Source organism: Anser anser, assembly GCF_964211835.1.
Source record: "Anser anser genome assembly, chromosome: 15".
NCBI classification, from domain to species: Eukaryota; Metazoa; Chordata; class Aves; order Anseriformes; family Anatidae; genus Anser; species Anser anser.
In genome coordinates, this window is record NC_139736.1 from 4,381,913 (window position 1) to 4,397,401 (window position 15,489).

Genomic DNA, 15,489 nt, shown 5'->3' on the forward strand with positions numbered 1-15,489 from the left:
AGGTTAACCACAGAGATAGTCATTTCTGAAACAATTTCCCTGTTACCAATTATTTGGGACACGAGGAACAGAGCACCATCACATGACACTGCAGCAGACTAAAATCCTATTTTTTTTCCCCCTCCAACGCTGAAGTGCTCTTCTTTTTTTTTAATCTTCTCCTAGATTTATCCCCCACAAGGATATAATTATGTTAAAGGAAAATAGATTGCCAGGAGCCATGAATGTCTTTGGATAGCTGCCATAACTTTATCTGTAGATCTTCACAAAGAGCTACTCCCACATGAATCACTTCTGGAGAGAGAAAGGGTGGAGGTGGGTCGCAGGAAACCAGAATGCATAGAGGAAAGAAGGCCTTTCCAGCCACATTTATTTTTATTTTATCTGGTTTGAATCCTTTCAAGAGTGAAAGTTCCTTTATTTTACAAATATTTCTTTTTCTCTTTGATCAGCAGCCACGAGATTTCCCGAATTCACAAAAGGTCAAGGCTGTGCCCGGGCTGGCCCTGCGTGCATGCTTTCTTTGAGGTGTGTGTACAATCACGCTGCTGGCAGGGGGACTCTAAAGCTAACAAAGGAGAGAATGGTTTGTTGGAAGATTTATTAGCTCAGACTCCTCTTAATTCCCAGTGACAGTCAGAGCAGCTGAACGTCCCCTTTCGCTGGGGAGGATATAAACCCAACATCTAAATGGCAAAAATACTTGTGTTGATCAAGCATTTTGCTCCATGTTAGTTTTCCATTGCTATTCTCATATTGGTGTTGAGAATTTTATTTTAATATGGATGTATGAATTCCAGGCCTCCAACTGATAGTATGGATCTTATTGTTGCCTATCTTTTGTCAGGTAATGCAGTTTGATCAGCCATTTAAAAACGAATTGAAATGTAACCTTCATTTCTTTGACCTCCCTACTCTCTTAGGATATCCTGTTTCAAAGTAATTATAGTTTGCTAAGACTGATTAGTGACTTGAATGAGGCATATAGATCCTTCTGTCCTCTGCAAACTCTATTCTCTAATGCTGTTTCCTTAACTATTGCACTGAAGACTTAGTTAAAAGCTCCAAAGCAAAGTTTTCATTAGCAACCTGAAAGAACAGTGCAGAAGCCAAGCAACAGTGTCCATAAAATCCCAGAGCTTTAAGGAAATGAACCACTTGAACTTCAATAGGAAAACAAGTTTTTAAGGTTATCTGTGTTGGCATCCAAGATTGTGCGTTCTCCTTCTACAGCTGATATAACCATATTTAATATACAGCAAATGATGCTGGTTTATGTCTCTAACTGGGCCAAAAGCATCTTTCAATAAAACAGTCTGAATTTTGGCTAGGAAAGCTAGATTGTATGATACAGTGGTTCTCTCCATAGCAAAAACGTACCATAGCTGCAGTACACAAACATTTTGCCTATAAAATTAGATACTGCAGGCCACATTCTCAGCTTGTATCAACTGACAAATCTTGCAGTGACATTGGACCACATCTGAATTATCAACTGATGCACCACGGTAACTGCTTCACAAAAGTCTGTCTCTGACTTTCATCAGAGATTGATCCTTGTGACCGTGCCTGTGTAGGAGCTGATTTTGAAGACGGGTATACACATTCATGCAGCTGAATGCCAGAAAATATTAAGGAACTGGCTAGGTGTATCTGAGATGAACTGTTTGAAAATAAGAGGGTTTGTATTTAAAACACATCAGCCGTCATGGTTGCTCTAATAAATCAGAAGTCTTCACATTTTCTTGCTTTCTCTATACCATACCTACTACTGTTTCAGATTGTAGAGCGGAAATTCAGCTTGTTACTCTGCACTTATTTTACGATGTAAAATCAAATGAGTTATTTAATCTCTAACATTGAAAAACATTTTAGATTGGTAAAGCCTGTCCTGTTTAAAAAATCCTACCTCATCCCCCTCCATCTACAGCTTTTGTACCCAAGAATTTCATTTTAGGGTTTCCCAACTGTTTTTTAAGTCTGGATCACCCAAACACACTGCATTATTTATTCTCTCTTTTTCCTTGTTTTAAGATGTTTCAAATTCAAGTACTCCAGAATCAGGAGAATACCTTTACCAGCCTGCTCCTTTACTGTTAGTGTGTGTGCTCGCTCAGCTATTAGTGATAAGATCTCATATCACAGTACAGCTTTATTTTTAATACAGATTTTGGACTCCAGTGACTGCACGGTCATTAGATAGCATGAGCTAATTTAGTGCCTGGACTCTAACTTCTGAGGCTCCTTGGATGGTGCAAAACCCAGAACTGTGAGTTCTGCCAACGAACCATCTTGGACAATGTCACCTCTGGCCCACTGTGAGGGATGTTTAAAATCTGCAGCATCAGTCAAAACCCACTTTCCTAGGAGTCTGTATCTATAAAATGGAAAAAGAAATATTTAGGAGACTTGCTTTTGAAGGACTTTGAAAGCCTAAGTGATAAATGTAATTTTTCTCATAATTCAGAAGACAGATGTAAAAAATGTTTTGACCTCTTTCTTCAGCTTTTGATAATTTTATTTCTATTTTAACCCCATTTTGTGGTACGTACAGGTTAACTGCAGATTCCCTCTCTCATGCAGATTGCCACTGTATAGTGCTTTTTGTGTACTGCAAGTCTAAAAAGATACATCCAAAAGGCTGAGCCCTGACTTGCTCTGTTCAAGAAATCAGATGTTAGTATCAAAGAAAATACATGAAAAAAACCAAATGAGTCCTTATGCCTAGATCACAGCTTTGTATTATTTTGATCCTGGTTTCAGTGTTCCTCCTATAATCATTTTCAAGTCAACTTTCTTTTAATACCACAAGAGAAAATGCCAAATACAAACATGTAACCTCTGATCTTTAGATGCTGAGCAAGAGCACTATAATCCTAAGGTTTTATGAAATCACTTAATCTTAGTATTTACTGCATTTCAAAAGAAGTGTTTGAAGAGTAGTGGAAAGGAGAAAATGGAGCATATGGTATCTTTTTATTACGATACAAAACACTTCAAAACTATTTTGTCTGGGTCGTGCTATCTCTAACTCCAGTACAAACATGCCCTGTTTAAAATACCTCTGGCAATAGCTTTCCAATTACTACTTCCCAAAAAGCAGCACTTTAATGGAAGGGGATGACTTTGTCTGGCCTTCTTTTCAGCTAGTTCAAAGGACAGTTATCTGAACCAGCAGACCAAATCGTGCACTGCACACAGTGCTCCCATTTCACGCCAACCAACACCGCGTGGTACAGAGGGAACATGCATGTCCCTGTGTCTGTAAGTGTAGGGTATGCATAAGAATAAACTGGAAAACATTTTTATTAAGAAAAACAAGAAAAAATAATAAGAAAAAATATCAGCATTGGACCTTGCATAAACATAGGTCACAAGGAGCTTTTATTATATAACTTTTAAAACATAAGTGTCATCCTTTTTTTAATTATTCACTTGCAATATAAATTTTAATTTATCAGGTGCATGTAGGGCAGGTTTGGAAATAGGTTTTGCGGAAGTTAACAGCTAGAGAGCAGCTTTTCAAGATCTGCTTTACTGTTGCTACTGAGCTAACAATAATTTACTGTTGCCTGAAATTGTGAGTTTGCTTATGATATTTGAAGTCTCTATGCCAATATGGATGAATCAGCTAGACAGTACAGTACCCACGCTCTGTGTCTACATGAGGGTTATGTCTATATAACCTTGTGTACACAATTTTAGAAGGTAGTTTTGAAAATGTGTCATCAAAAGCTCAGATAATTATCTTATTTCTATGTGGCTAATCAGCTCTCTAAAATAATTTCTGCCCTTTTGGAAATGCTTGGAGTTTGAAATTAAATTCCAGATAACCATAACTGCCAGAAAACCTGCCCCAGACCAGAAGGAGATAGGGGAAGGGGGAGAATTAGGAGCAATGGAGCTACTAGGGAGGGAGAGGAAGCGTGAGGTGGCTGCTCAGTAAGAGAAGGCTGTACACAAGCTTCTCGTTGTGCTGCCTGTTATGCTGCCAAACTGGGGCAGGAGTGGGGAGAGGTTGTTTTATTTGCTTTAAATAAACAACCTGCAGGTTTATGCATGAAAACATGGTAGGAGTAAAACAAATAAATAAATAAACTCCCTCAAATGTCTATATGTCTTTTTGCCTTCAGTGCGTCTAGAGATTGTTTTTTTTCCTTTCATTTTTGATTTAATGGATCAACAAGCAAAAAAAAAAAAAAAAAAGCTGAACAAAAAGGCATAAAATGCTGAAAATTCTCCAGCATGTCCTTCACAGCAGACACCGTGCTTTGACTTACCAGACTCCCGTGTACGACCTCTCACTACTTCACTCCATGGTCCCGCCCCGATGGCATTGAAAGCCTGGATCTGCAGTTCATACTCTGTCCACTCCTCCAGATCTTCGATTGTGTACTCTCTCTCCAGTCGGTTGTTAATAACCTTCATCAGGGTGGGAGATTGCAGATCTGCGCGCCAGAACTTTATCCTGTACCCCACCGATTCTGGATTGCCATTATACTGTGTGTCGGGGAGGGGCTGCCACAGAAACAGACAAAGAAAAGCACAATATTACTACACAGAACACATTGCCAGGGCTTTCCACGGTGTATGCCAAGGCTGTCTAAACTCGTATAAGGCCACAGGAAGGCAAAACAGAAAGGGGGATTGATTTCCTGGTTTATTTATCTTTCATTTCTCTAATTTCTGTCTTGCTTGAAATTTTCTTTTAATTTTTACCTCTATTTTGTGCCACATAGATATGCCGACAGAACTGTGCCACTTGTTGTGGGTGTATCAACAGAGATGATACCAATAGAATATATTCAGGGCTTTGTGATTAATTATGGAAATGAATGATAAATTGCTGGAGCATGTGACAAATTCATTTATCGTATTTTTTAAAAAACTTTTTTACTGACTCTCTCCCTATTCATTTATCAGCAGAGATTTATTCCAGTATTCTAACTCCTCAAGCAATTTGGGAGATTAAAATATGAAATAATTAGCCTACTTCATGAAGTTTCAAGTTTCTCCTCATAAAACTAACTACACGATGCCACGGATGGCTGAGATTCAGTTCTGATTCACTGGCAAAGTTTGATATACATTAACATTTCACAGCTTAGAAGACTATATCCCGCAGGCAAGCAGGGCTAAAAATGTGACCCTTATTCTGTTGGAAGGAAGGAATTCCCAGCTCCCAGAGGGACACAGATTCACCTGTAGGTCTTGAAAAAGAGAGATTAAACACTTTCAAATGCTGATGTTATCAAGCATGAAAAAGGCATGCCAGGGCATTTTTAGCTGTGGCTGTTGCTCCTTCTGAACCTTGCACAGCTGGACTCATGGAAACCAGGCTCCCAGATAGTACAGCAAGGAAACACAATCTTAAAAGTTTTCAAAAGTCTCTAAAACAACTTTGAGTTAATTTTGATGTAAGACGCGTAGGTCTGGCTATAGTACCAAAGGTTTAACAATGTGGGCACGTTATTCACACGGTAAAGCCATGAAGGAGTTACGTGGGTCCTATCAAATGAACTGCAAAGGCTTTTTTACACATCCTGAGGTGATGCCTTCGCATTTGATGTTTTGGGCTTTCAAGGTTCAGAACTAACTCCCGTTCCATCGACAATTTAGAATTATTCCTCGCTGATGGGAGAAATCCCCTCCTGTTTCTGTAGCCCGATTTTGACTTCCAGCTGTAATGAGTTTATGCATGGAAAAGCTAACGTTTGGGCAAAAGGAAATCTGCGCTTCATCAGCTTCACACCACAGTAACCCCAGCGGAAAAGCCGACCTAACAGGCGAGAAGAAAAACCATTCTGGAGCAGGTTAATTGCCAAACAAGTCCCAGTGTGGCCACCCTACAGGTAGGTGAGACAGTCAAAGGGGCACAACAGCGTCATCAATCACTGCATCTTTGCAATTAATCTGTTGTGTCTACACTTTATCACATAACTCCATAACCTTCACATAAATATCTTCCTACAGGAGCGTAACATGCAAACTTTGCTGTCTTTGAACTGCAGCTATTCAGTACAGGCAGGATGACTGTCAATGGCCTGTGTGTACCTTCTGGTGGCTGTTTTATACAGAGCAAACAACTGAGCCCTAGGAAACTGCAAATTGGCTCCAGTATTATATTTCTGTCCCACATGTTGACCCAGACTGTGGAACTAGAGTCTCAAAAGCCGAGGCTTTACACACAGGCATATATTCCCCTGATGAAGTGGCAGAGGCAGTGGCAGTAGGCAATTTAAGTGATTAATAAGGCACTTAAGGTAAGTCTCAGATTTCCGAGTATTCTGAAAAAGGAAATCATTTTGCCGTCACTCCTTATGCCAAACGCAAGGAAAAAAATAGCATTGCTGAGCTGGGGACCGCCTCCGCGCCTCGGGCGCTGGCACCCCCCCCCCCGTCACCACTCGATGGCTCACCACCCAGCGCATCCACAGGCTGGTCTCGCTCGCCGTGCGCACGGTCACGCTCCCAGGGGCGACGTCCGGAGGAGCCTGCAGTGTCTGGATAACCCGCGAGGGCTGGCTCAGAGGGCTGGGGCCCACCACGTTCACCTGCCGCATCCGGAACCTGCAGCAGAGGGATGAGGCTCAGCGAGAGGCACTGAACACCCAAAGGGTGGGAAAACACAAATGGGGTCTCTCTAAATGTTCTGCAAAGGTCATCGCGTGTAGGCCCCCTTTGTATTCACCGCTGAATGGTTGATGGTAACCGTTTTCTGATCCTCTCAGGTATTTAAAAAAATGAAAACGAGATTAGCTTAGGGTCTATTAGAAACTTAGGTATTTGTGTGAGAAATTCACGTTAATTATGCTAAGTCTGATGAGCTTATGCTAGCTGTAAGTGATTTTCTCTTGCAGCACTTACACAATACATCCAGAAAGGTATTAAAATATCAAACTTCAGATATTCTCGTTCCCTGTCAATATAAAAAATATTCTGGTGATAACATTTCCCCTCAATTACTGGTTGAAAGAAGCTGATTTATCCCCATGCTGCATTTTCAGCTTTCCTGCACAAGTAAGATTAAGTTATTTAATATGGATATGGTTCTTTAAAAAATAACCTGTCTGCTTGAAACCATCTCTTCTACAATAGAAATCCCTACTGGGTCAGAAGAGATTTAGAGAAATCTTTTTTTCAGGAAGCACCAAATAATTAAGACGTGCTGTACATTTCAGATACTCTCACCCATCATAAACACAAGAAGGTACTGCAATTAGAGGCATCCAGCACTTGCACATAAATACATGACCTGTTCATATTAAACAATTCAATTTTGGACCTAATGACTGAGCTTGGGAAAAGGGTGAGCTAGTCAACATAGCTGTGTTTACTTATCTTCCCTGATCTCCTTGGAAAATGCATTAAAGGAAACACATTAAACAAATAATGTCCTTGATTCTACTGTCAAACGTTGGTACAAAATATAGAAAAGAAGCTGGCCGATAAAGATGTGGTTTGATAATTAGCTTTCATGATTTATTTCCTAAGTAGGTAATAAGTAAAGCTGACTAGAGAACAACAAATCCATTTGGCAACAACTCTCTAAGTTTCAAAAAAATTATATAAAATTGTTCTAGACAAACAAAATAAAAAAGCTCATCTTTGTGTTTGTGAGAGAAAATAGGCAAAATTCAAGGAGCTGCTTTAGTGTACAAATGATGATGAAGAAAATCAGAGGGATCAGGGATCACTCTAATATTCAGTAGGTACGTAAGGAAAATGAGTGTGATACTCCAAACAGAGAAATGAGATGTAGCAGCAAAATAAGCCAGAAAGTTCGATATAAAATATATATATATCCCAAACTCATCATATATTTCCTTATTATTTGTTAGCCCTACGACAGTTCTCAATGCCTCTGGTATTTGCGTAAGTGATACTTTGCATTGACTCTGAACACTGAGCTCTGGTACAACCTGCACTTTACTATCACCTATGCCTCTTCAGCTTTAAAGATCTACCGTTTTGGAGAGCCAAGTCTTTTCAACCTAGGTCATTTTTCTAAACCTCTGTACAAGATATTTCTGCTCATATACCAAAGTTTAGAAAGAGCTTTTATTTAAAAAAAAAAAAAGGAAAAAGGAAAAAAAGGGAAAAAAAGGATAAAAAGTAAAGTACTTTAATAAAAAGGGTGAGGTGTAGGACACTTCAGTGGAGAGTTTGTGTGAAACCCGCTATGTTTCTGGGCTTTTGACTAAGGGAAGAAGACTAGTAGTGTACCAGTTAGTTTTAAATGATACAAACTTTACTTTGGTTGTATCTAATGGTAGCTCTCTACAGCACATGGGATAGCTAACTGGCCTTTCAGCCAGGGGAAAATGTACAAAGCTTCTTGTAAGTTGATTTAACACTTGTCACTATACCTCCTTGCCAACCAGCCTTTATGTTTGCAAGCTATTTCACAAAGTATTTTTGTTAGGATTGAATATCTCAAATTCTCAAATCTTGTCTATACTAAAGCAATGCATCACTTGCATTGCATTGATTTAAAAATCAATCTAATTTAACAGGGGTGCACCCATAATGTAGATGCACTTCAGTCAGCTTAAGCCTTGCATATATCTATTAAGTTTAATTGGGGAAATTCTTACAAACAAAGGCTTCATCTAATTGATGTTACCAGATTAAGCTAAATCAATAAAATGATGTTTGAACTGATGTAAATATGTAATTACAAGTTTGCACCAGTTTAACTACAATTGATTTATCACTGATTGATGTTACACTGGTGCGCCCTTTAGATGAGAGAAGTCGCAGGATATCAGTTACTCATAATACCATTTCACTTTGCACTTGTCTTCCCTTTTTAATATTATGAACTATATTGCATGCAAATTATAATTAACAGTATAAGACAAACAATTTTAAGTATAAACTGTGGAAACAGTGAACCTTTTCCCTTTTGTTCGGATAACAAAATACAGCCAGCTGTTACTGATTAGGAAAGCTGTTCCATGATGCAATTAACTTTTTTTTTCTCCTTTCTTTCCACCCCCCCCCCCCCCACTGCAGCTAATAACCTGCTGTTCTTACCTGTAATGAGTGTAAGGAGTAAGGTTTGGCACCTCCAGCATCTGAGCATCAGGTTCATTCTCCACCTCATGGAGATTCACCCACTCTTCTTCATCACCCAATACACCAACCTGTATAAAGGAAAGGTAAGAACAAATATAAAACAGACTATATGTGTGTGTGTTGCATATCTATGGGCGTATATTTACATATCTGTGTATATATATATATATATAATTTTATGTACCCAGTTTTGCAATGTGTGCCACCCAGTGCAACGGAAGGACAAATACTTCTAAACACGTGATATCCATGTAATATTTATTTTCACATAACAAGACATTAGTTATTTGTAAAGCAACAGCATAGCCAAGTTAGCCAACTTGTACCTGACTGGTACTTTACCAGGATTCTCTGATAGGATCTATTCCAGAAAAACACCGTGAGAGCTATTACCCCATTCAATCTCACTTCCGCAATACAAAAAATATTAAAGGAGTAATATAACAAAATGAAAAATAGCCTTGATAATAACTCACATGAACTGATGCATGCTAAGTAAGTCTCAATGGAGGCAAAATGCTACAGAAATGAAGATGGAGAAACAAAAACAAAGTCAAAGAACAAAAGTGTTTTAACCTCATCTACTGGGCTGCTCTTAGACCAGGCTCTTCCACATGCAGAGCTTTGTAATAATTAATCACAGCACTGCTGAGAATCAGCCCAACACGTCCCTCAGCTACAGCACTGTTAGAAGGGACGGAAGAGTGATGGGAGCCAAAAAGCGTTACTTTCCATATAGATTTTTGGAGATGCTATGAAGATGAATGAGGACTTAAGAAGGAGGTCAACAAGACATGAGAGGAAGGCCAGCCCGACGTGGGACCCCGGAAGGCGGCAGTATGAGCAGGCAGAGTGTGTGCTTAAGAGCCATAGGAGATGGAAGAGAGGTGGTAGATGGCTGAATTTCACTTTGGAGATTCACAAGTGTAGAAACACTGAGGATCTTAGATAAGACTGCCCCCTGTAATTTCCTTGCACCGTGCACTTTTTTACTCCAGTGCTTCAGCCCTGCCACAACGAAGTGGGTCTTTGCTTCGATTCATTGAGGGAGTGATGCTCGCATCACTCTGCTCTTTCACTACAGCTCCAGGACGATCCCACTTCATCAAGATTTAAGAACATCCAAAATATCCTTTGGGGTGAGACAAGTCGACCAGGCAGCCAGCATTCCAGCTCCAACATGGCAACAGCAAGTAGCGTTTTGTGAGAGCTGCGATCCTGGCCATAGCTGTAGTCAGCTCCCTCACCCTGCCCTGCTATCCACAATTCTGGATTGAGGGATATTAGAGGGACATACGCAGCTATTCCCTTTAGTGTCTATTTATGGACTTCACGTCCATTAAGGTGACTAATCCTTTTTTAACCTTCTGACACTATCTACTTCCACAGCCTGCTGTGGCAACAAATTTCAGAAGCTCAAGACCCAGTGTGTAAAGAGCTACTCTCTTTAATCTTTTTAAAATAAATCCCTACGAGTTCTGTATACTAGCTACAGCCATTGACACTGTCAAGGCACTCGATAGGCAACATAGCCCAAAGTATCTAGCAAATCCCAAGTATTTTGAACAGAAAATGAGGTTTCTTTCACTCTTTCTTTCCCCTACAGGAGAAGCCGCCTGATTTATTTATAGATGTTTTAGTTCTTTGCTCACTCAGGAGTTGATGTGCTGCATATTTATGTTTGTGCATGAAGAAATGACACAAGGAAAATTAGGCCAAAGAAATAAGTTCTGCATTGCACAGCGAAAGGAAGCCTCTGTGATCTTCCTGGCGGAGGACTGCTTTCATGGAGGAATGTGGTTGCAAAGGTGTCGGTGGGTCTTTCAGTCTTGATGGTATCACAGACACTGCTAAACACCAAAGATCTTATCATCTACTCTGACATTTATTTTATGGGCCTTTGAAATTCCCAGTCCCAACTGTGCTCCAGAAATTTTAGTGAAGTTCATGGATAGAGAAGCTTAAAGGAAGCATCTTGAGACAGGTCTGCACAGTAAAACAGAACAGACCTAAACTGAACACAGAGACCAAAGCGATGATAGAGATGTCATTTAAAAAACAACTACATGAACAAAGAAAGGAAGAGAGGGCTGATTTCAGTCACGGAAACACAGAACGCTTTTTATTAGAAGAGTTTGATTAATTCTGTAGAATGCACGCTGTAGAATGCTTATTTTTACAAAATTCCTTGCTCTTAACAGTATCTCCTCAAAGTGCCGCAGTAATTGTATAGCAACAATTCAGTGTTTTGGAGGCTGCAAATAATCTCCAGTAGTGAGTTAGAGTCTTCTTTTTATATTCCAAGAACAATAAGAGCTTTTAAAATATTTCTTGCATAGGGGGAAAAAAAAAGACCACAGGTTTCGATCATTATGCAGCAGCAGGCAGGTCATTAATACACATTAAGGACCACATGGTTCAGACCCAGAGGCCCACAGGGCTGTGAACAATTGACATTGACTCAAGCTTGAGAGGTGTCCAAAACCCCTGCCTGTTTTGCAGATATGCATTTACCAGCTGGCTGCAAAGGTGAAAATATTAAGGATCTTTTACTGATTGAGAGCTGGTGAAAGCTTTTATGTGCACAGGACTATGGCAAGCTCCCCAAAAGCTATCCCAGGAGATAGCTTTCTAATTTTAAATGCATTCCCTGCTAGGAAGGATGGGTGTAGCCTACAAGGAAATGGCAGATGCCAACCAAGCCCGCTATACTGATTGTCCCTGAGCTCAGGAGCCAGCTGGCAACAGGTGGCCCCTACTTGGTTCAGGAGCTGGGGACCCTGGGCAAAGCAGCAGCACAGACAATCCCAATTAACCTCTTGCAGACTCATTCTCTGATGAAAGGCAGTGATAGAGAGGGAGCAGAAGAAATCAAGCACAGGCATATTTCAGTAATTCAGAAAAACAAACAAACAAACAAAAACTTTTAAAAACAAATAGATCAGGAACTTGCTTTATTTAGAATAATACCTGGTAATGCTCCATAATCTGCAGTCAGCATTTGGGCCATTCTGCTACTCGAATCAGTAGCACATTTAAGAGCGTGCTGCCTTTGTGGGGATTTTTTCCAAAGCAGGAGGACTGGAGGGTGAATAGCTCTAGGGGAGCTTGGTAAACAGCCTGGAGACTTCTGCATGACTTCTGCCTCATGAGGCCATGCAATTCTAGGTCACTCTTACTCAATACAAGTTTCACTTACTCAATTATCTCAGAAATGAGTCTTGGAACAGAACCTTCAGTGATGGACTCCTGTATTTTTAACTTCTGCAAGATCTATAGTAGGTTCCAAGTTTCAGGCTCTTGAAGGAAAAGGAAATTATTTTTCCTGAAAAACTCTGATGTTAGATCAGAGGAAATGTATCCGTTTCAAAAATCAGAGTACAAAGGGATTCCCATGAGGCAAAAAGAGCTGTGAGAAATGGTTAGGGTAAGAGTCCTACAGGGGGCCAGGGAGTCCACTGTGAGCCAGCCTGCATTACATAAAGTTAATTTGGAGGCTTAATTCTCATTGTTGGTTTTTGGATAACAGTAAATGCAAAGTTCAGAAAAGGATTATGTTTGTGACAGGTGCACGTGTATTCATGTGTGCATTGTTTTAGGAGGCAGATGAGAACACCAACCGCTTTGCTGTTGCCATCAGCATAAAAACTCCTTAAGAAATGCACTCTGCATCTTAACAGTTCTCAGTATAATAGGGCCATGATCCCCAGGAGGTCTGCGGGGACTGCCACAATTAAAATACCTACGTCCGCCAAGTCACTTCATATGATTCTCCATAACTATCAGCCATCACAAGCTGGCACATATATATTTCCATCTCTAGGCTGTTCCCAAGGCATTATGTTCAATAAAAGGGCATATTCATTTATTATTACAGAAAGGGGACAGTAAAAAACAATATTGGAAATGATGTCAGACCCCTTTACTTCTCTAGGCATTAGTCTCTCCATTTCTAAAATGGAAGATTTTACATATCCTACCAATTGACTCAATTGACTTAACATTGTCTGATGGATACTATGCGAATGATGTTGCAGAATTTTGACTTAAAAAAAATCAAAACCAATTCAAATTTGGAATGTAAAATCACTTTTTTTTTTATGACAATAATGCTACCAAAATTGTGAACAGTTATTAAGAACTAACTGCAGGATTGGGAAACACAATATTTCTGTACATTATAGAGGTACCTTGTGTTCCACTATAGTTCAAGATATGTCAGAGTTTTCATTATGGAGGTCTATAACTCAGGCATTTGAAGTCACTTTGGGAGAAATTCGGTTCACAGGATGTCAGCCTGGGTGCAATTTTTTTTCTTACAAAATCCTTAAATCGATTTACCCATTTTTGATTTAAAGATTGGCAAAGGCATAAAATTGTCAGAGTTTCAGACACTTTATTTGCCAGCTCTGAAGTGAAAACGACACCAAGAGAATCACCTCATACAATGGATGAATCCTATCTGGGTCACTGACTTAACCCACAAAACCAGAAAATTCATGTTTAAAGTTACATATGTCCCAACTCACAGCTTTACAAGAGAATACAGTGAGAATACTTTCAAGGTTTTACTACTTTGAATCTCCCCTTTCCATTTCTGCTGCTCCTAACAATAATATTCAAGGGAAATCTCTCTCAAAACAGCAGAAAGGCTTTAAGCAAAAACTCTACATTAGTCCATATACTCAATAATTAACATTAACCAGAAAACAAATGAAACTTGGCAGAAGTTAGCCCAGCTTCTCTAATCAGCCCATAGAAAGCTAAAAGATATGGACTACCTACCAAGGCATAGTTACAACACTGTCTTTTATATAATTTTACGACAAAATCCCAAGAAAAATAAACTGAAAGTGGGTTGCAGCATAGACAGGGTGCAAACATGAAACCATGTGAACAATAGCAGGGATTCATACTCATTTGTGGTTGCAAATTGCCAGAAAAATATGTCCACAATAACTCCTCTAACTGCATTCTGAGAGTTCAGGATGATTGGTGGCAATAAGGAAGACATACTGAAATTCTTTCAGGATGAACATGTAACTTGTGCCAATTCCACAAGACAGTTACTGCTGGACCTTCTGAACAAGTTTCTGCAAAACCTTTATAACATATTAGACCTTCTTTTTCTTTAGATTATACTGTATGTAATGGAAAAGCAATTTTAGAAACACTTTTTAAATGGCATTGGTATTTTTATTTAGCTGTTTGGAAATCCACTTTGCTACAGTCCTCTCAGTCTATATGCAAAGATGGAGAAAAAACTGCTGCTGATTTTTTTTTTTTTTTAAAGAAATCCTTTCAGAAGTACAGAAAGGAGCTTTACTAGAAACACAGAAATGAGATTTTCAACACTTGGTATTTCAGTATCTAGTAGCAATAAACTCTTAAAGACCTAATTCTCCTTCTTATGTTTGCTGACATAACTGAGAGTTAGTTCCACAGTGGATCCCATGAATTTACACCCCAGCACAAAAAGCAGAAGCCAAGGCCAGATGTACAAATTTTCACACAAACTGGAATTCCCAGCTGTGTTTTCATACAAATTATTCAGGAAGTATCGGATTTCAAAAATGGCACTTAGCCAAAATGGAAAATTTGGAAGACTTTCTAAACCTGTCCTCATCAATAAAACCTCGTGCCACATAAAGGGAGAAAGAAGAAAAACATGTTGGTGGCAGGGTGTCTGCGTGTGTGTGTAACTTCTAAACTCCTGTTTAGAAAGTAGTGTTGGTATGTTGGGTATAAGCACTGCCCTTCAGCGTAACACAGTCCTCAAGAACAATTATGGTAATTTGTGCTAAAATACAGATGATGCAACAGTAGTCTGCATCACGGCACAGATGTACCTTTGCTTAGAACAAATGTGAGTGAGAGGTGTAAGTGAACAACGGGGTTTCACTGGAAGCTGTTTTGTGAAAACTTGTGTCTCTCTGAAAGGTAAAACATAAAAACCCATGAAGTCCAGATGGTAAGTCCATGGCAGCTTAGATCCAAGCCAGGATGGGGGCATTCCTGCCCTCATCTCTGCTCCCACCACCCATGTTCTCATCTCCTCCCCTCCAGCGATGCTCTTCTGATCACACACAGATCTTGAGTGGAGTCGGACTGTCTAAAACTCATTTGTTCTTGGCTGGATCGAGTCCTGTAGCAGCTCCGGGTATGGCTGCACCAGACCTGGTGCAGGCAGAAGCTAAACAAGAGGAAGTCTTGCTGGGAGTGATGGGGATAAAAAAAGAGAGCAGGACAACAAGACCTCTTGGTCTAGACTGGATAAAGGTGCTGTGAAATTGCACTTTGAGAGAGAAGAGGAGTTTAAGTTGGAGTGCTGGCAGAAAAGGGCTGTGAACAAAGGATTATATGCGGCTGTCATCCTGGAAACAGGATTTGCTATATCCATAAGGAATC

At 39.8% G+C, this 15,489-nt stretch overlaps 1 protein-coding gene across 10 annotated transcripts in view; it reads right to left on the reverse strand.

The window, feature by feature from the left end:
* The window catches only part of SDK1 (sidekick cell adhesion molecule 1), a 395,409-nt gene that overhangs the window by 76,843 nt on the left and 303,077 nt on the right, over window positions 1-15,489 (reverse strand). For all 10 annotated transcript variants that reach the window (XM_083799697.1, XM_083799700.1, XM_083799699.1 and 7 more), the window contains 3 exons: window positions 9,040-9,149; window positions 6,420-6,570; window positions 4,281-4,518 (listed from right to left, as the gene is read on the reverse strand). In XM_083799697.1, coding sequence (XP_083655823.1) covers window positions 4,281-4,518; window positions 6,420-6,570; window positions 9,040-9,149 — 499 coding nt within the window. The remainder of the gene's footprint in view (window positions 1-4,280; window positions 4,519-6,419; window positions 6,571-9,039; window positions 9,150-15,489) is intronic.